At 38.9% G+C, this 21303-nt stretch overlaps 1 protein-coding gene across 1 annotated transcript in view; it reads right to left on the reverse strand.

Annotated features, from left to right (window-relative positions):
• Window positions 1-2725: 2725 nt before the first annotated feature.
• LOC104375270 (dynein axonemal heavy chain 5) overlaps window positions 2726-21303 on the reverse strand; it is a 168285-nt gene continuing 149707 nt past the window's right edge. The window contains exons 73-76 of the mRNA XM_086609153.1: window positions 18469-18601; window positions 9353-9561; window positions 4288-4509; window positions 2726-2944 (exon numbers count right to left, since the gene is read on the reverse strand). Of these exons, the coding sequence (XP_086465279.1) occupies window positions 2726-2944; window positions 4288-4509; window positions 9353-9561; window positions 18469-18601 (783 nt within the window). The remainder of the gene's footprint in view (window positions 2945-4287; window positions 4510-9352; window positions 9562-18468; window positions 18602-21303) is intronic.

The raw sequence follows: 21303 nt of genomic DNA on the forward strand, positions 1-21303 counted from the left end.
CCGAAAGCAATGTTGGTCATCACTGTCTGTGTGAAACTTGTACAATATTGCCAAAAGCTGTGTGATTGTATTTAATATCTCAGATTCATTTGAACAGCAGAGCATAACTTGGTTACCTATATACATTGTTTGAGGACTCCCAGCTAATTGTTAATCTACAATTTAAATATAATTAGTTTCATTTCAAATATTCTGCCTGCCAGTTCTTTCATTTAGTCTGGTGTACACCACACTTGGAGCGAAACAGCTTTAGCAATAGTAACTAGGGAACACTGGTTGGGGAAGGTCAACGTTATTCAATGACATTTCAAATCAAATTAATGTCAGATCAGAAGCAGCAACTCCACTGAACGATAAGGCAAGACAGGGCAAGAGAGGGAGACAGGGAGAGGAAGGTATTTCTTTTGATAGTAAATTGTACATCACTGCACTGCAAGTACATGTAAAAAGAATAAAAAAGGTTTTGCTTATAGGATAGATTGGAGGTTTTGTTTGAATGGTGTTTTACTAGTTATAGGAAACCTTTTCTGGAACCAGGTGACTTTATGTTCTTCTTCCAGTTCGGTATAAAACTGTACCTATCTTCAGTGAAACACTGTATGAATTTGTTTGGTTCTTCTGAAACATGGCCTGTATTCTGTTCTGCAAGATTTGATGTTTTCCTAAACCGACAAACAGGGTTTAGTTATTGAAATGGAAATGTCACAGTTCAAAGAAGCTATTTCTTTGCATTTTTATACAGCAGAACACTAAGTGCTAAAACATAATTGCTTATAGATTTTCTTTAGATAGCATTTAATTTTCTCATTTTACTTGGAAAAGAAAGGAATGATGCAGGTTCCATGGAGCTTATTATGTAGCACCACATATAACCTCTATCAAATACGTAGTTTTTAATGTTTACTTTTAACTTCGATTGTTCGGAGGATGATTTGTTTTCGTAGCAAGTAGTGAGTTCTTCCGGTGTGCAAAGTATTTCAATTTACAGTCTTCATTTTAAGTTATTATCAATGTTAAATTACTGCATATCCCCTCATACAGGTAGAGGATTGGGAGAACGCTATGGGTTACACCCTCAATTTCCATACAATAGCACAGCCTTTTCCTGCTTGAAGTCCCTCTTACCTTTTTCGTAATTTCCAAGAGCTTTGCATGGCTTGAAGCCCAGTCCTTCACACTTCTCAGAAACAAAATTTTCAATAAAATCAGTTGAGGTAGATACTGCAGGGAGGCCTGGTGTATATTTTTTGAACGGGTAGTTTCACTTGGTAAGATAATCTCACCAGCACTGCCTGTGAAACCAGTGCTGCTCCCAGCTTAGTGGGAGAAAGGAACCCTGTCCCTGTCTGCTCTGTTTTCGCAGAACAAATCCAGTACTTTCTGCTTAGTTGTGGGTGGGAGTGTGAACATCACAATTCCTCACGGAAAGAGCCCTGCAATTGCTAACTGCAGAGTAAAGCTCATTATGGAAAGGATGAACTACTTTCTTAGGTGCCAGCTGAAAGGAAATTGAAGTGTTTACATGAAAATTGAAAGTGTTTACAAGGAGAAAAAAGTGATTAACAAAGCACTCACTGCAAGTCCTTCCTTCATAACATCCAACAGCAATTTCTTTTGCTTTGAATTTGTGCTAGTGAAAAAAGCCAAACATGTTTTCTGCCAATAGCTGTCCATCTGTTAAAAGAGCCGCAGCAATCACCCTTCAATTGCAGGGTAGACAGCAATGGTGGTAACACACAAAAATGACTTGACCATTTCAAGTGGATCTACTCCCAGCAATGGCCTATGTGTCTTCTAATTTTTTGTTACCTAAGCTGATGCAAAATACAGAATAGAAAGCAGTTAAGAGAGCTGAGTTTGCAGGATTCAGTCACTAACACCAAATGAGCGAATACTAATAGATCCAAACTGGTGTTCAGATGTGTTTGCTCTGAGAAGAGTTTCAAACCTTTTTTCTCGCTAATAAGGGGGCGGGGAGAGGGGGGCACATCTTCCTTAGAATGGGATATAGGTTTAGAAATGAGTTAATATGTGCAAAGGCCACTACTTGTGCAGAGACAAACTCGCCTGTTGGTACAACTTCTATGACCGTTTGCATAAACAAGTGACTATCCAAGGAAATGGTCTCATCCATTTGTGAAACCACCCAGTAGGTTTACAAATGCAAAATCAAAGGAACTGTGCATTGGAACATATGCAGATAAACATAAATTTTTACCATACGTTTAATGCACTTTTCATTACAGCTTTAATAATGCTGTGGATGATAAGTTTTTAACTACAGAGTTGAATTTAAAAAGTATTCTATTCTATTCTATTCTATTCTATCCTAGTCTATTCTGATAAAGTCTTGTATTAAGAAGAAAAGATAACATCTACAAAAGAACCACCATAAATGTCAAAGCAGTTGTCACTATCATAAGCACTTTTTTTCCTAGTGTTTCCATTAAGTGCAAGCTAGTTGATTACATTCTCACTTGCTTTATAACAGTTGCCAAATTTTACAACTGCAACTCTGATATTCCCAGGTTAAATACATTCAGTATTTTTGCTGTGAACAGGGTAAACTGATCTATGTGCAATTAACGCAATCTCTATATGTCACTTGCTAATTCCCGTACCCCTATGAGAAGGTAGCCACCACTTTGTCAATAACAACAGAAGTCCTACTGGCTGCAGATCAATATTCCTAGGCGGTTCTTTCTTTATAGCTACCTGTTGATCCTTATTTTGAATTGCAGAGCAGTGCAACTCCCCGTAAAGTCCAATGGTCAGGATTCTGCACTGTTTTCAGATACAAAGAGAAAATGTACGTCAGATCTGTTCTGCGAGGCTTTTTGTAGACAGGACAGGAATACACACTTCCTTGTTGCTTCTTTGGGTCGTGTAGTGCTGTTGTGCTGACAGCATACACATGGACTACAGGAAGACTTGTGAACAGCACCTGAGGATGTTAAAAGAAACATAGGACTCAGCATTAGAGAAGCAGGATAGGGTGTCTGAACTCCAAACACTGGAACGGCATTCAGTGATGGCCTCTAGCAGAAGCATCTGCTAGAGGTACACATGAGAACACAAGTCCTGTGCTCACTACTGCATTGACCCTAACGTTAAGCCAGTGGTAGCTCAAGGACAACAGACGTCAGGAAGCCTGGAAGAAAAAGAAAGCAGCAGAAACTTGGAAAATTGAACGCCATGGAAGTAGATGGAAAAATGACAGGGTGGTTCTAGGAGGGAGAGAGGCCATTGTCTTTTTTTCCTGTCCTTTGCCCCTTTGGCAAGTGCTCCCCATTGTTTCCCCATCTCCTGTTCCCTGAATGGCAGGACTGGAGCTACAAAGGCCAAGCTGCATTTAGCAAGTCTCCTTGTTAGCTCTACACTGCTGGCAGTCGAGCTTCAAAGATCCAAGGTGGCCTCTTGGGTGTTTATCCAGACTAGATCCCCTCAGGTCTTCCGGCAATATAAAGTATTCATTGGCAGGAGAAAAAAAAAAGACCCAAACCCAAGAGCAACATGGATGCTTGCTGAAGACTCCAGAACACTTGAGTAAACTCGATACTTGAAGGTGTCTTTTGACAAAACAAGCAACAGCTGTCACCAGAAGCTACAGCTGGCAAGGTTTAGTTTGGAGAAGTTTTCTCTCAGCCAGGCACGGAACTGTTTTACCTATGGAGAGGAATTACCTCAACTCCAATTCGAGGACAGTTATCACTAGTTTGGAAAAAGTCAACAGCAGCTTTCCCTGGGCAGTGACCAGAGCATCTAATCACTACTCCATAACTAGGTTTCACATGTGCTTAGTCACATCAGTAAAATGTAACTCCATGCATGGATAACTGAGCATAAGCCCAGAACTAATACTCTTCCTTCTATTCAAAAACAAATTACAAGGATTTCTAGTCATCCAAACACCGACCTCCACAGCAGCTGTCATCAAATCCAGCCCTGGGCTTTGGAAGTTGTGATAGGGTCCCACTTGGTCAGTCAAAAGAAGACTGACTATGGGTTGCACTATTTTATTCAAACACAGCTGTGCTTCTAGGGCCCCTGAAGCCAAGGAGCTTAGCATCTGCTCTGCTCTAGTGCAGCGCATCCTAAATTCATTTTCTGACAGAAGTCTTTGTTTGGTTCTGGTGGGTAAACACTCTGTCCCCTTCCCAGCCCTGCTAGTATTTTACCCTCTTCAACCTGCTGTGAAACCACTTCTGCAGGCACTCAGAATACTTCCTGGTGTTCTCTGAGCACACCATATTATGCCACAGTCAGTCATGCTCACTTGATCCTTACCTTTGGTGCTGACTCGACCAGCTTACTGTTTCTGCGGTCCCAACCTGCCCCTTCGAGGAAAAGGCCATATATGTAAACCCCACCAATATCAGCAGGAGGAGGGCCAACAACATCTTCTTTCATCATCTTGGTCACTTCATTGTGTAAAACAACACTGTCCAGCGCCCACCCTTTTGCTAAATTCATGCGAGTTGTCTCTTGCCTCATAGCAGTTAGGAATCCCTGAAGAGATTGAATATGACATAGAGGGTTTTAAAAAAACTTGAATTTACCCATTTCCAACTTTTTTTTTCCTATATAAGTGATATCAGCAGCATAAAACTTCATCACACAGAATCTCATGTACATATAAAATTAAATTCAGCAGTGTAAATCCAATGCTTTTCTACACTCTCCCAGTATATATACTTGGTGAGTTCGTGTTGGTGCTAAGAAGCCACCAAATCGGCATATTTAACATATCGGAAGCTGCACGTACAACTCACCTCACCTCACATGCCTACTCTACAGCCAACCAGGTTTACACAGATCAGTATGTTTTGTGAGGTTCCAAATACAGGTAATTTCTAAGCCACAAATAACACTGGTATTTCGTGCGCTGTGTCACTCATCTTTTCTGATACTAACATCGTAAAAATGCTTTTCAGTCAACAAATTGTGAAGCATTTTACAGAACACAAACGAAGTACAAACTGGAACCGTGCAATTGAACAGCGAAACGCCTCTGCCTTAATGCACTACAATGACGCAGTTTTGAAGACACCAGTAAGATAAACTTGTAGCACTTCAGCAGAATGAAACTCGCTCTCTGTTCTGAAGAGCTACAATCTCATGATACGGTTACAAGCTACCACCAGACAAGTCAGGCTGAAGATGTTGCTGAGTTTCTCTCATGTAACTAACCATCCATGTGCACGGGCACGGCAGTACATGGAAGTACCTTAGTCCTCAGAGACGGGGGTAGGCTGCTTTGCACTTCAAGGGGACATGCTGTGGATGTACACCTTATTTTACCTTATGGAAACCCATTTGCATAGCCGGGAGATGAATGAATAAAACACAAAAATTGAAGATGCAAGAGCAAGGGACTTACTGATAAGAACTAGGAAGGAAGAAGTTTCAGGACAGATTTCAAAGCAGAGAAAGAAGGTATCTAGAGATAGAGATGAGGGAATACAGAGCCACATGAGGAACACACAAAGGTAGGTATTATAGAGCCAACAGCACAGCTAGGAAGAAATCAGGAGCAATGAGGGAATTGAACAAGCTTTTTATTTTTCTTCGATATTCACAGTTCAGGATGCTCTGTTGAGGTATTTTAGGGCCAAATGAATGGAAAGAAGTCAGATGCAGGAACACGAGCATGCTGGTCTACTGCATGCAGGGGCCAATCTCCAGCTGCTGGGACTGGAGCGCTTCTTGCATTTGCTAAGCACTTTGTAGCTGTGCAGTACTCTTTATGAGAACATAAGATGACATTCATGAACTCAGATGTTCCAGTTAACTGACATTGGTTGCTTCTCATTAATATCATTCCAGAGACCCCAGGACAGGTGTTTTAAAGAGGTTTTGTGATAGCACAGATTATCATAATTGCGTTTGAAGTAGTTGAGAACTCTAGTATATAGCTAAGGGAGACAGAATTAAAGGGCAAGTTCTTCTATCAGAAATGCCATTAAATGAAAGCAGAATCCTTGTAGTTAATTTGTGGAATTTTAATTTGTAGAAACATGCTTGTACCACTAGTTTAAAACACACGAAGTGTTCGCTGCCAGAGGGCCCCAGAGGGCTACTAGATCCCAGATAAACTGAAATATTAAAGAAAGAAGAGCCTGAAGAGGACAGGACAGAGGAATGACCATACTAAGGGAATCAGTTCAAAGGCACTGTGGAAACACTGGAATAAAAGTATGCTCAGAGCTGTGAGTTGTCTTCGGGGATAAGATTTAGATTGCTGACTATTCCTACAGAGATGGAAGGATCTATACGCTGTCTGCAGTGGGACTTCTAACACTTATCTGCTCATTTGAATGAATCCTAGACAGTGTTTAAAGCCTACAGCTGTGAGCTGGAGGCCCAGCTGGGTATCCCAGAGCAGCTGAATGGCACAACAAACAGCAAGAAAGAATTAAGTGGCTTGAGGTGCCACTGTACAGCTGAGGGCTTGGCTCTCCGCTAAACCCTCTGTCAGGGACATAATGGACCACGTGCCATGACACTTGTCTTGATTTCTGGTAATATTTGCCCTGGTATTTTTGTTTGGTTTTGTGTGGGTTTTTTGGAGGGAGGATGTTGAGGTTTCAAAAACAAGGAAAATTATTTCTTCTTTCTTCACCTGACTTTTCCTGAACTTCTCCCTGACCTGCTCACTGAAGGCTCGTAAAGCTTTGTCGCTTTGCCTTCTAACAACCCATGCACACTAACCCTGAACCTTCTAGTGAGGGAGAAGCAGGCGTCCATAGAAGCTATGACAAGAAATATGGAAATCAGTTAAGTCTATTGCTTTTACAGTCATATTCTCTCCTTTACCTTGCTTAGGAGGTTCCTCGTTTGTCACTTTTCAATTTCTACAGTGAGAAAATTATTGCAGGTTTACTAAAATTAAGTGGGTACTGAGGTGTGGAGGCATTGTACTTCACATTCTTATTAGTTTCACACTGCTTTGGCATCTAAGGGTCTTAGAAACAGGCTGAGGGTTCATTATGCTAAGTACTATACAACCAGAAAGACAGTTCTGCCTCACAGGGCTTAAAATCCATATATAGGACAAGCGACAGCAACTGGATACAGAGATACAAACAAGGAAACAATAAAACAGCATCAACCACAATATGGAAATTGGGAGATGAAAATGAGATATGCATCATGTCAAGTTTTTGAGGAAAAAATCCAGTAACATCAGATTAACTTCCAGGAGGGATGAAAATTTGCAGCACTTCTTGTTTTGTTCACCTCAGCTGTCTTGGCCCAATGCAGACACACAGAGGGAATCAGGTTTCTTCTATGTAGCAGTCTCAGTCTGCTCTCATTTGTATCCCTATAAATAAAGACTAACTTCTGTGAAATTACTGAATTTATCCTACTGTATAAACAGTCCAAGAGAAGGCAGAGTCAGGTCCTATATTATTTTTTTTATTGCCAGAATGTCTCATTCTTCCAGTGCTATAAAACTACTTTATTGTCTTGTGTTATCTATGGCATTTATCCATTGACTATAAAGCAAACAGTGAGATCAATGCAAGTAGGCAAATCACAGATTACTTAGGAGCTGCATTTCATCTCACAAATGAAAGGATTTTTTCTGACAATTTCTCAGATATTACAAACTAGCGATTAGATCTGCAGCGCTTCATCACTTCAACTTGCTTGAGAAGACAAAAATCAATTTTCTTACCATATGAAATACTGATTTTAAACACAGCCATATGACTATTAACAAAATAATAGTTAATTAACTATAAAAGGAGTCTTTGCTCAGGTAAATTTCTTGTGGAATAAGCCACTCCCACAGCCCGTAGTACAAAAAATGGAGATTATAACAATAGCCATCTGATTTTTAAGCTTGAGATTCTCAGCATAAATAAATTTTTAAATCAGGTAATCACATACATTCTGGGATTTTATTTTTCTCTGCACACAATGTATCTAGGGACTTCTAGAATTATGTGTTACAAAGTGTTTAATTTTTCTATTTCTGGAGGCTTTCTCATTTACTACAGTCTATTAAATCATAAGTTGTTTGAGGACACTTTACTGTAATTATTAGGCAGCTTTTTTGAGAAATCCAGATGTATGGATCAAAAAAAATATAAGATGTCCAATTTGGGCCAGCAAAATTTCAGAACTAACACAACCCCAAAGCACCAAAAAGCCAGCTAAAATGGCCAGTACAGAATCTATATCAGCTCTTGCTCATCTGTAGTGCAAAAGCAAACATCAACAAAACCAAAAGCCTATTAGGGTTGCATTCCAGCCTCATCATTGCAAAAGTTACTTAGGAATATTTTGGGGTGCCACTAACACTAACACTGTTAGTGTTGCTAACAAATCAAGTACAGAAGCATAATAATTTTATTAAAACTCCTACTCCTCTCCCTCACACTTTTGTTTGGGAACCCTTTGCTCAGGGATTCTGTGAGCACATTTCTGTGTTATAAAGTGATATCGGCAGACAGCTGACACAGACAGGATAGATGATAGATGGATATTTCCCAGCAGTAGTCCTAGAGAATATTTGCCACTGCTGCTTTCTCTATTCTAGGCAGCTGTTTCAGCTAGCTTTTGCATTGCTAACAAGTACTGAGATTAAAATAGATCTTTAAAATAGCTTTTTGCTAAGGCTTCACAGAAACCTGTTGGCTGGATACTCTCACAATGACTCACTTCCACAACTCGCACTTCCCACAAACATCTGTGAATCATAAAAAGCTTTAATGAATGTGGGTAGCTGTGCAAAGAAACTACGCATCATCTAGGTATGTATACTTCACTTCTTTTAGCTCTGTTCTCAGCTGTTCCCATTTTCGTGTTTCATTTTGTGCCAGGTTTTTATTTTAGATGGTGCAGGCAAGAGGCTGTACTTTTTATGTGTCTCTGCAGACCAAGTCTGGCACAATTCTGGGACTGTATAAATAACAAACCTTCCATTTCAAGGAACTGATTTGCAAGAATTGAGAGTCAAGTCCAAACCTCTTCTTCCTATGTCGAAGTTATGAAACTTAGGGTTTTTTTGTGCTCAAAGGGATTTTCATACAATGAATAAATAACAGATTACTGTAACAGAGGGGAAAAAAGGAAGATACATTGAAATGTGAAAAGATGTATTTGCTCAATTTCCACACTATAATTAGAGCAACCAGAAGATGCATTCAATTATTGTAGTAACGTTATTTTGCTCTAGCAAAATTTTCTTCAATACATGTTGAAGTTAATTTATCCTACATTTATGCTAAAAATTGAATTTAGATTACACTTCATATAGTCATGATTGAGTCAGCTTGAAATTCTCTCAAGGTCTAATTTAACTGTTACATAGGAGTTAGAAAGATCGATCTGATAATCTTACCTGTGGATTAAAGAATCCTGTCAGCCAGAACTGGTTTGGTCGGCCATCCTGCAGCCAGCTCCTGAACTGCTGGTTTCTTTCAAGAAGCTCAGTAAACCAAAATCCTAAAGTAGCCGACTCCCAGGAAATCCTAAACCATAATTTTGGAATTCTAGCATCATACATGTTATCTAAAGCATCCTGCAATTCTTCTGACATAATTATGGATCCTGGAAGATAAGTAAAACATTCAGAATGAACTTTCCCCTAGCTCGAAAAGGCAATTAAAACTTCCAAATGACATTCTGAGTCTAATAAGCCCTCTTTTGTCGTGCCTTAATTGCACACCTGTTGCACTAAATTCTTATCAGTTTACAGTTAATTTGCTCAAACCTATAAGACTTGATTCAAAGCTAAAGGTGACAAGATCAATGATATTCCTTGTGTTATTTTGATCAGGAATAAAGATTTTTTAAAAAATAATTCCTTCTCCCTCACACACAATATTTATATTCATTATATTCACATTGTGTTTGGAACGTGATTAATCATTTGAAACTTTTTTATGTATTTTAATGGTCCCTACACACATGATCAATGACAGAGATACACTGTGTAACTCATCTATATCCTAAGCATGTACTGACAGTGATTATATTCATGAAATTCACTGTTATTAATGATAACTTTGTACATTTCCATTATCAAGATTCTCAACGGGAAAGCAGTACGTAGAATAAAGCTAGAGGCAAGATTTTTTTTTTTTTTTGGCAGTGGCAGTGCATACTCACATATACCATGCGTAGAACTGTTGTCTCCATTAAAATATTGGCACTTACTAAGCGATTTTTCAGTGACATTCACCATTTCATGTGCCAGAAGCTCTTACATCTGTACCCTCAATAGTACAGAGAGCTGGCACATGGCCATGCCTCAGGATGTCTTCTCTATTCCAGCTAAAATATTTTAAATTATAGAAACTGATCTGATAGCCCCCATTCCAATTAAATGTTCCTGTAATACCAATGTTCAGTGCATCATCGTACACACAGCTGCTGTAATTGCCACAAGGATTAGGTGGCTTCCACCACAGAACATGTGAAGGAAAGGGAAGTGGTCTGGATGATTGCAAATAAGAACTGCAGTGGCCCTTCCAAATGTACCTGTATGGAAATATGGCCTGTAATAAGTGAGCATTTCAAATCCCTTCCTTCCATTGAGGCTGGCAGGTCCCCAGTTCTGGGGAAGAAGAAGAATATCCAGAAACCCAACGCCAGCTTTTAGTTTAGAAGAATACAGTGGCCAACCTAAACACTTCTGTAACAGTGTATGCAAATCTGGTACTTTCTACTATATATCAATAGCAAATAGGCTTCAATTTCTTCTAGCAGACAGCGACCTGCCCTCATTTATACGCACTTCTTTTTGTGCAACAAATGCTATGAGAAAACCATCAACTTTTAAAAAACTGCAAATATTTAATAACACTGCCTATCCCACATTCTCTGTAATGGCTAAGTAGCCAGGTTCAGAATCATGTTTTGGGATAGCTAAGTTTTTTATAACACAATTAATAAACCTTTTCTTTGGGTATAAATCTTCTCTAACATATAACCAAGAGCACCAACACTTGAGAAAGAAGCCACTCTGTGTCATCTCCTCTTTGCCTATAAAAATGTAATATTAGACCATATGCTTTATTCACCTTCTGGAGACAGAACAATTGAAAAAAGTCATGCAACACATGTTGGTTTCAACTTCGGAGCAACCATAGTGAGGGCACAAAACCAGTGAAGAGCATCCCATTTGAGCCCTGGGGATCATTACCATCTGAACTAAGAAAGAAAGAACTCTTTCATCTCTGGTTCTTCCTTGTTTTCAGGCTGATGCAGCCAGCTTTCTCCTGGAAGAAGGGTTTTGAAAGAGCCACGTTTTCTTCTCTATTCTTGTAAGCAGGCTAGAGTTTTCCAAGCAGGGAGATACAACCAATCTCTGCCTCACAGCATGGTGAAATCTCTTAGGATGCCTGCCCGTTATGACTCAGAGCAGCTGCTGAGAATGCTAAGCCAGTGTGTTCTTGAGGATGAGGTATGTTCACAGCTCTGGCCTTGCCCATACAGCTGCATAAATATTCCTAGCGAGTGCATGTCAGCTCTGGCAGTAGGCATAATGTGCTTGAATTTCAACACTAAATGACATCTGTGGGTGTTAAGATGCATTCCTGCAGCTAAAATACTCCAATAAAAGTAAAACTAATCACAAAAAAATAATTATCAGAAATAGAATTAGCAACACATGAGAAAAGTAATTGTATTTTTCTGGAGAAAGGTGATAAACACATTTGAAAAACTATTTGGTATATAGAATGAGTAGCACAACACCATTCACTTCTCATATTTAACTTCAGAGAAGCTCAGAGCACTGGCTACCATATGAAGAGACTGAATGTCCTATTAACTTAACATGGCAAGCCTGAACGTTCTATGAATCAGATAGGCCAACTGTTTATAACTTGGTTATTTTTGGATTTATTTCATGATATTCCCTTTCTTGAATGGAATAAAGCCCATCTGAAAATCACCGGTGAAAGGTCAGTTCAGTTAAAGATGTTAGGGTATGTCCATGTTTCCAAAATAATATGTACTGTAACTGTACTGTTTGCACAGTATATACAGTCTTGAAACTGAGTTGCCTTTTTCATTGCCCTAAATTTAAACCATCTCACTTCTAAACCATATCTAAGTCTATCCAATTGCTGTGTAGAAAATAAGCCAAATAAAGCTACTCAGTTCTGAAGATAACTAGTTTTTATTGCTAATTAAAGTGAACAGTCTGTTCTTTTAAATTGATCTGAGTATTAGGGAGTCTCATTCAATAGATATAACACTTTGTATGGACTACATCAGGACCTTGTATTATTTCATGGAGTTCCACCTTTTCACTACCACACTTACCACAAGCTGAATCTGAAAACTGTGGAATTCGTAAAATTTGGATCAATGTTTTGAATTTCACATTTAGGAAAGCCTGCATCTGGACTAGAAAACGTGCACATCCCATTTAAATGAGTGGATAAAGTTAAGAACAAAGGAAACATCAGCGTGAACCAAAAAAAGCCTCAATCCCCTGACTGATTCTCTTCCCACAGGCACAGATGTGAATCAAGAATCACCAGAATAATTATGTAGGATATAAATGAGGTGAGAAGAAGCTAGTTTCTCCATTAAGTACAGCTCACCAACAGCTGACATCATATAATAGGATTGGAGATGATCCCTTGAGGATAATACTTGCTAGACAGTGAGTCTGTTAAGCTAGCCTTAACAGTACACAGAGGAAAAAGCTCAGTGAAACCATCATTCTATTCTTGACTGTCACAGTGGCAACTATAGAAGTTGATCTTTTCAGCCTTTCAGCCTTTAATCCCCACTCAAGCTTACCTCCCAAGCAACCAGGTTTGTTATTGGATCAGTCACTAGATCCTAGATTCTCTGTAATAGCTAATTCCTTCAGTCAGTAAGAAGGCAAGTTTGCTGACAACACCAAGATGTGTGGTGTGGTCGACACGCTGGAGGGAAGGGATGCCATCCAGAGGGACCTTGACAGGCTGGAGAGCTAGTCCCGTGTGAACCTCACGAAGTTCAACAAGGCCAAGTGCAAGGTCCTGCACATGAGTGGGAGCAATCCCAAGCACAGGTACAGGCTGGGCAGAGTATGGATTGAAAGCAGCCCTGAGCAGAAGGACTTGAGGGTGCTGGTTGATAAGAAGTTCAACATAACCCAGCAATGTGTGCTGGCAGCCCAGAAAGCCAACTGCATCCTGGGCTGCATCCAAAGAAGTGTGGCCAGCAGTTCAAAGGAGGAGATTCTCTCCCTCTGCTCTGCTTTTGTGAGACTCCACTTGGAATACTGTGTCCAGCTCTGGGGTCTCCAATACAAGAAGGACATGGAGCTCTTGGAGCAGGTCCAGAGGAGGGCCACAAGGATGATCCAAGGGCTAGAGCACCTCTGCTACGAAGACAGGCTGAGAGAGTTGGGGCTGTTCAGCCTGGAGAAGAGAAGGCTCTGGGGAGACCTTCTAGCAGCCTTCTAGTACCTAAAAGGGGCTTACAAGAAAGCTGGAGAGGGACTTTTTACAAGGGCATGTAGTGACAGGACAATGGGCAATGGCTTTAAACTGTACATACTGTAAAAATTAGTAAGGTAAGAGACCAAGATCTTTCAGTCCAAAAGTCTATTACCATCGTCAGCAGGCCAAACTAAAATTGTGTTAGCATTAGCAGGCTTAAAGTATTACGAGTCAAAACAGAATTTAGCCAGCCAGTGGGAATGAATCCATACTCTTTCCCTTTGTGGGAAATTACCTCTCTGTGTACTCTGGAAAGACAAGTTTCCTGAGCTTCAGCTTTTCACCACATAGATTAGAATAAATTATTGGCTACCTCTTTTGGCTCTTTTGGAGTTAATTTATATCCCTTTTGTGAGGTGCTACATACAATGAGCAGAAATTCCTTGCAGCAACATGATGTAAACACTACTGTCAAGATGATGGTATTCTGAGCTGGAAAAAAATAGTGAATCTTTACCTCGTCCTTTCAGGGGCTTAACACGAGTTCGTGTTGATGATGCAGGAATTCTAAGTGATTCCTATTATATATGTAGAACTATATGCTACCTCACATCCATATGAAGCTTCGGGTGTTTCAACATATACTCACATGAATGACAGTAGGGAAACACCTAAGGCCAATGTGCTGGTTGGCAATGCAGTATAAATATGGCCAGGAGCTAAAAGCAGGTAGTGAAACAGTTTTTAATAAGGTAGTAAATCGATGACTGAGATGTACAGAAACTAATGAAATGCACCAGTATTCCTCAAGGCCTTGTTATTAACAGTTATTATTCAGCTTTGTCTGAATTACAAAGTTCAAAAAATATTAGAAACACATGCAAAAATGCATAACATTTTACTCTCCCATACCATCTGTCTCAATAGTCTCACCTACATTTTCTCACACTCTCAACCTGGCATAAATATACCGAATATATACTGAAACATGCCAGTGTCTGAATGAGTTTTCATGTGTATAACCTACACATCATTTAAAGAACATGCACGTGGTACGCCTCTGTGTGGGTAAAAAGAGGGCAAATAGCAAAGTCCTGTCTCCCATTAGTAATATCCTTGTTCCTGATCCTATTATTCCAAAAGCTCTCTCTTTCAGTGTAGGGTAAGAGAAAATGAATACTTTTTTTTTAAGGCCTGGCACGTAGGTTACGTATGGTGTGCATTACATGCATAAAAATATGCTAGCTTTGTAACATGAGGGGTGCCATATGGTAGTTGCAGCAGAAAGTCTGCTTAAGCATGGTAGAGCTTCTCCATGATGAATGCCATGATGACTTCTGAAGTGGTTATTTGTATTGATTCCACTGCTTTGCCTTCTGTGTTGGTCTTTTATGGCTTATGGCTCCTGTAGGTATTTGCACAGTGCTTGTCTTACAAGTACTAAGAAAAATGTAATGAACAAAACTCTGGGTCTATGGAAACAAATCTTTACACATTACAAGTCATATAAGCTTTTACAGGAATTCCTATATTTTCAGGAAATATGTTAACAGGAAAAGGACTTCTCTCTCCTAACTCTGCAAGGACTGCACAAATTGCAGCGGGAGTTCTGTGATCATGTGGCACATAGATGACATGAAAGGATAACAAATCCAAGGTTTCCTGTATGGCCTTCACTTGTTCAGGAAGTAGGCAGTTCCAAAGGATTAGTTTGAAAACACAAAGCTGCAAGGTACCAGAAACAAATGCCAAGTGGATGCAGTTTTATGACCAAAGTAGAATCTAGACAGACTCATAAATAAATGAATTACGCATTTGTTTCTTTCACGACAAGCGCTTAAACAGAATATTAAGAAGGTTAAAAAAAATCAGGAAATCAAACCAAATTAAAAGCTGTGCTTATTTCCATTGCTAAGGACTCAATATCCACTTTCAGTGCTACTATAAGCATGCTCCACTGCTGACATTCACAGAAGCCAGTCAAGATGGACGAGGGATAACTCCCATAGCATCTCTCTTCTGTCTCCACTGGTAGAAGATACATCAGGGTGCCATCAGAATGCTTACCACTCCTACTTCAGTGCATAAAGAAATAAAGACAATGCCCCCAATCTCACAGATAGGCCACAGCCAGTTTCCTACTACTCAAACAAACTCCAGGAGACTAGGAATAACTGAATGGGTCGTTAGATTTTACTGCATTTAAAGACACTATCTTCATTAGTGGGAGAGGGGGTTTGAAGTGCCCACTCCCCAGCAAACAGCCAGGGTATTAATATTCCATGCCAGAGGCATCTACACTTCCACAGGAGGAAGATAAGGCATGTACACAGGAACTCTACAGCTTGTATACTGCCCTACAAAGAATACGATCACCTTCTGCCAGGGGCTCGAGATCTGACGTTCATAACCCATTAGGATCTGGAGTTTTGGTTCTGCTCACCAGATGAAAAGATGAGAAAACAGCTCTTTCCTTGTCTCTAAAAAGATTCATCTATTTGGAACATTGCCTCTATTTAGGTCACTTGGGAGGACAATCATCATTGCTGTCTTCTGCTTTATGTGAAGCTCTGTATTATACTAACCGTGAAATAAATTCTGGGCAATCAATAAGTAATTAAAACAGAACTAATAGTTGGGACATAACTGAGAGTACAATGTGCAGCTACAAGCTAATTATTACAATTTGATCCAAAAAAAGTATCCCTCCAGGCAGCAAAGTTTACTGGTGGAGAGGCAGGCTTGCGGGGCATGGCTACCAACAAACACGTTGGACACATGCTGAGCATTCTCACTCCTCCCAAAAGCTGACTACCACTTAATCTGCCCTCTGGATAGAGGGACAAAACTGGCTCTGCTAATTCCCTCAACAGCCCCCATGTTCAGCCGCACATGGGCTCTCACTGAGGAGGGCTTTATATTAAGTAACTCGAATGTAACTCAAAACATAACTCAGTGAAGAACAGCAAAATGACAAGATCCGTCTATTCCCATCTAACCTGCAGAATCAAATATTCCGACCTTCTTTCACAAAGTTACATGGCACTACATGAAGATGCACTATTCTCTTAAACGCAAAATTTGTTTGAAAAGTTAAATCTGCTGTAAGCATGTGCTCAGGCCTTAACAGGTTTAAGAAGCCAGAGGCAGATGCGTGACCAGGGCAGATGTTAAAACTCACATGATCTGTTTGAGCAGGCAGATCAGTTTATCTCATCGTAAAGAAAAAGGAGCACCTCAGATGATCTGAGATGGTAGTTGACTAGTTTTGGGAGAAAACCTAGTATGAGAGAGTCTGAGGTTTTCCCCTTAGCTGAGGCAAAAGAGAGTGCCTAAATGTTCTTTCCATCTCCTAATTAACAGTCTACCACATGCACTCGATGTATCATTAATCTGCCAGAAGTCATTAATCGTTATTGTTAACTATACATCCAATTTTATTTTCAGAGCAATTTTTCACTGTATTTAACTTGCCTGTCCCTAAGAAAACTATAATGTTTTAGAGGATTACACGAAAGTTGCAGCATTAACTTGATTAAACACCTGGTAGAGTACTGTGCCCACTGTGGAACAGAATACTAAGTGCAAATAAATTATGTTACTCATACACTCCTTTGCAGAATATTGTACATTTTGAGACTTTAAATATATCTGTCACAATCAAGGAAAGATTAATACTTTCTTGGAGAGAAAGCATTATTTTAATTTACTTGAAAAGGGACTCTATGCACATACAAAAAAGGAACTTTCAATTCAGTATTGAAACAGAGAACGATTGTTTCTTTCAGCTTGATCTTTGCACAGGTTGTTACTGAATACGGAAGCTAATTAGCCTTGGGCACATTTATGAACCTCTTTCCTAGATTCAGATTATAGGCATGATGTTTCTGAAACATGCAGTTTCCTCAGTCAATTATAGAAATGATAGGAAAAAAATCCGTTTTGATTCTTATGTAACAAAAATACAAATTGCAAAAATGTCCCTTCATGAAAGACTTATTGTCAAAAGACTGGAAAACACCAGTAAGATGGATCACAGTACTGCCATCACCTATATCAGAAAGGAATAGTTTTGAGGCAGTCTGACCTTCTCCCTGTGGGAACAGTTTGCTGTCTCAGATATTTTCTGCCTCTCTACTGGAGAACAGCAGACTTGAGTGAGATCTTAACTGGTGGAACTGAACTGTTCCTTCCTCATTTTCATTTATTGTTAATTCAAGAAGCTTGGCTGAGCAACAGTATACTTTCTTTCCTGGATAATTCAACTCCTGCAGATGAGCAAAATGGAAAGTGAAAACGAAAAGCAGACGGTAACATCACAATCCCTTCTTTTTCCTCACTTCTTTTCTAATCAAATTTTCCATCTGCTGCTAGTCGCCTGTACTTTTGATTTATTTTAACTACGTTCACCATTGCTCACTTTCAGCCAAATACTCTTGTCTCTGAGAGATACAGGGTGCTGTTGCCTACCTCCTGTGATGACTAAAAGCAGAACCCTATCCTTCTCTTTTAACTGGCACTCCCACTCACTTCAGCTTCCATTTAGAGACATCCTATTTAGTATAACCAGTTTCACGAACCTTGCAAATCTCACCTTAAATTAGTCTTTACCACCTGGCCTCCTGAGCGTCCTGTCTCTCAATTATTTAGCAGCAACACTTCTACCTTGTTCTATATCATTATTTCTCAGCTTAATTTCACAAATTATTCTGGCAAGCGACCTGTGGACCTAATCACACAGTTCAGCTCCTCTGAGCTCTGTAGAGATTCTAGAGAGAATCACAGAAGTGTAGTAGTGCTGTGGGACATAAACTGCAATACTGAAGCACATGCATACAGAATAAATTAAGTGTCCTTAGAGATGCAGTCAGGAGGCTTTAAGGGCTAGAATTAGTGGTCATATGAGAAAGAGAGAGAAAAACAGAAAAACTGGGGGGAGGAAAGGAAAAAAGAGAAAGGTAGAAAGGGAGGTAAGGAGGGGAAATATTCATTTAGTTATATAGTATAAGCAATCACTAGTAATAAATATTGCATCTAAATTAGTACGATTTTCAATACTGTAACTTACCATCAATAGCCAATTTGAGATCAGTCAATGTAGTTCGAACTCTTGATATAACATGTTGCATGCGATCAATTTCTTGACGGAGAAATATGTTTATGGGTTGAATAGCTCCCATCTTTTGAAGCTGGGCTTTCACCTAAACAAGAACAGTGCAGCGATTATAAAACTTAATCTCCTGTTTCCCATGCAGTAATTTTTGAAAGCAAAAAGATGATTTTTCAATTGTGTCGCATAATTCCTGAGAAAAGAAACTTTTATGTTACAGATGGCAGTGCAAGTCCTGTGCCAACAGTAAGATTTAGCACACTGTGACTCATTAGCTTACCAAAAGGAGCTCCTCTGTCATTCTAAGGAGGGAAAGTTCCCTCTTTTTGAAGGGACCAAGCAGTTCCTTCTGTCCTTGTTAGGCTACAGAGTCTTAGATTTAAAAAAAAAAAAAACAAACCCACATGCTAAACAAAACCATTCTTGAAAGTAACTTCTTCATATTTCCAAATTGTGCAACATGAACTTTCTCACCTCTTCTTGCCCTGCTGTGTTGAAATAATGCTACAAATGGAGTTCGATTTAACAACCACAATGATATATAAAAGCTGCTACTTCCAATAGCATGTGACTCACTCATGAGACAAGGTGCTCATGGATGCATTACTAGAGAGGCATGTTTGCCAGGAATCGTGTAGATGCCACAGAATTCTGTTACACCATTATGTGCATCATTTGTAGGTAGACGCTTTTGGCCACCTTAATTTTTAAGGATAACAGTTTCACTCATATTCAACAGAGAACATTTTCAAAATGGAATTAATATCTATGTTACTTAAGGACATGTCATAGCAACAGCATTCCCTGTTTTACTTTAGCATATGATGCATATGCAATATGCTTCAGACATACACTGTACGTTCCATGTATATCAAAGATCACTGTACACAACAGTGCAGAAATCATGGTGCCTATACCTTAGATAGTACCAGAATTCTTGATTTTTAAGACTTTCAAGTATTTTTCCCCGCTCTGACTCGGCTTTCAGAGAGCCAATGCCTTCTCTCTGCACTCGCTACCGCTCAGCCACATGCATCATCTTTCACACTGAAGCAGCCTCAACTCTTATCTTTGACATAGTCACTCCTTCCCTCTGCAGGTGAAGTTCTGCAAGGGGACTCTGGAATCAAAAAGAGATCTCAAACAGTAAAATAAGATCCTAAATCCAGATACCTATATGGCTAATTTATGATAAAAGAGTTGACCCATAGGATCAGTTTGGTAACATAATTTAAGAGCTTAATTTGAGCTTACTAACAAAAGATGAAGAAGGAGTCAGGAAGGCTATTCTTTCAAAGAGCAGAATACATAGGAATTCTACTGCAGACAAGCACAAACCACAAGATTTGGTATAATGCGTGCTATTGCATCAGGTCCAGAAGTCCGCTGGATTTTGCTTTGTGTTTTTCCAGATATACTCGTATACCTCATTGTATACATTACTATGTATTCTATACATTACATACTCATAGTAAACATTACTAAAGATCTTATTATTACACTAAAAAGCAAGTTTCTATAAGATGACTATAATATAGCAGTTGAGTAGTTATAACTGCTAGTATAAATGAGTAAATGCTTTCACAATTTCCAGTTCTCAATTTTCAACTCCAAGGTCAATAAAATCTCTTTTTCAACTTTATATGCTATTCTGCTTGGGAGACAGCTATCAGTAAGGCTATTCATCATATTTTAATCACAAGGACCCATGAGTTTGTGAGATAGAATGTCCAAGAAATAGGTGCCAGCCAATTATGCTAATGCTTTGCCATGTGACAGTTCATTTTACAGACTGAGTTAATGTGTTTCTTCATGTAAAAGAGAAAAAACCACTAAAATCAGCTATCACAAGACTAGAGTTGAGACAATAAGCTCTTTTTGGATAATTTACACAATGAAGTATTCTGATTTTTTACATACAAAATCCAGGGAAAGCTTCTGCTTTCTGAAAATTTAACAGGAATTGATAATTCTCCCTCTTGCCAAAAAAGAAAAAAAAAAAGTTTGAATTTATACAGAATACAGTCCATGCATTTTATTCTTTAAATAAGAAATACACTTTTCTATAGTCTACAAAGCAAGTGTTCCTTTTGGGGATCATTTAGAGGAAGAATTTCTCCTATTTGAGGAAAAATTGAATGGAAGTTGTTTTTAAAGGGGTTATTTTCCAAAGTATTGATATTTATGAATCTACAAAGAGAAGATGAAATAAAAATTCTAAAATATTACTGTACTGATAAACATATAATTTGTTTAACTAGTGAATTCTCAGAATTTAAACATTCTTCTGATTTGTTTTCATATACCTACAAAAATATCTGTAGTGTTTTGAATAATGGAGTGAACCAATAATGCAGAATCCATCTGAACAATAATTTGTTAATCCATCCTAGATATGTTCACAGCACTCAGCCTAGAGCACTAAGCATAACCAGATATGAAAGCTGTAAAAAATTACATACTTCCATTTTTATTGTATACAAATCAATCCTGATCTGCAGTGAGATTTACTAGGTGTATCATAGTGCCTTTCTTGGAAATCTTGCTGTTAGATTCATTTTAAATACCAGCTCTGAGGTATGATTGACTGTTTTTGTATTAGAATTCTTATCAAGCAATCAGATTACTTACTTCCAGTGCTGTATTCATTATGACATAAAGAGGTAGATCCCAACTGACAGAAAAAAACTCAAAAACCAAAATTCACTAACCAAAATAACCTTTCTGATATTAATACACTAATTCCATAAAACCCATTTTACAACATCTCATTTTCATTATGCAAACAGCTGT

The sequence above is a fragment of the Tauraco erythrolophus genome, chromosome 3 (genome assembly GCF_009769465.1).
Source record: "Tauraco erythrolophus isolate bTauEry1 chromosome 3, bTauEry1.pri, whole genome shotgun sequence".
Lineage (NCBI taxonomy): Eukaryota > Metazoa > Chordata > Aves > Musophagiformes > Musophagidae > Tauraco > Tauraco erythrolophus.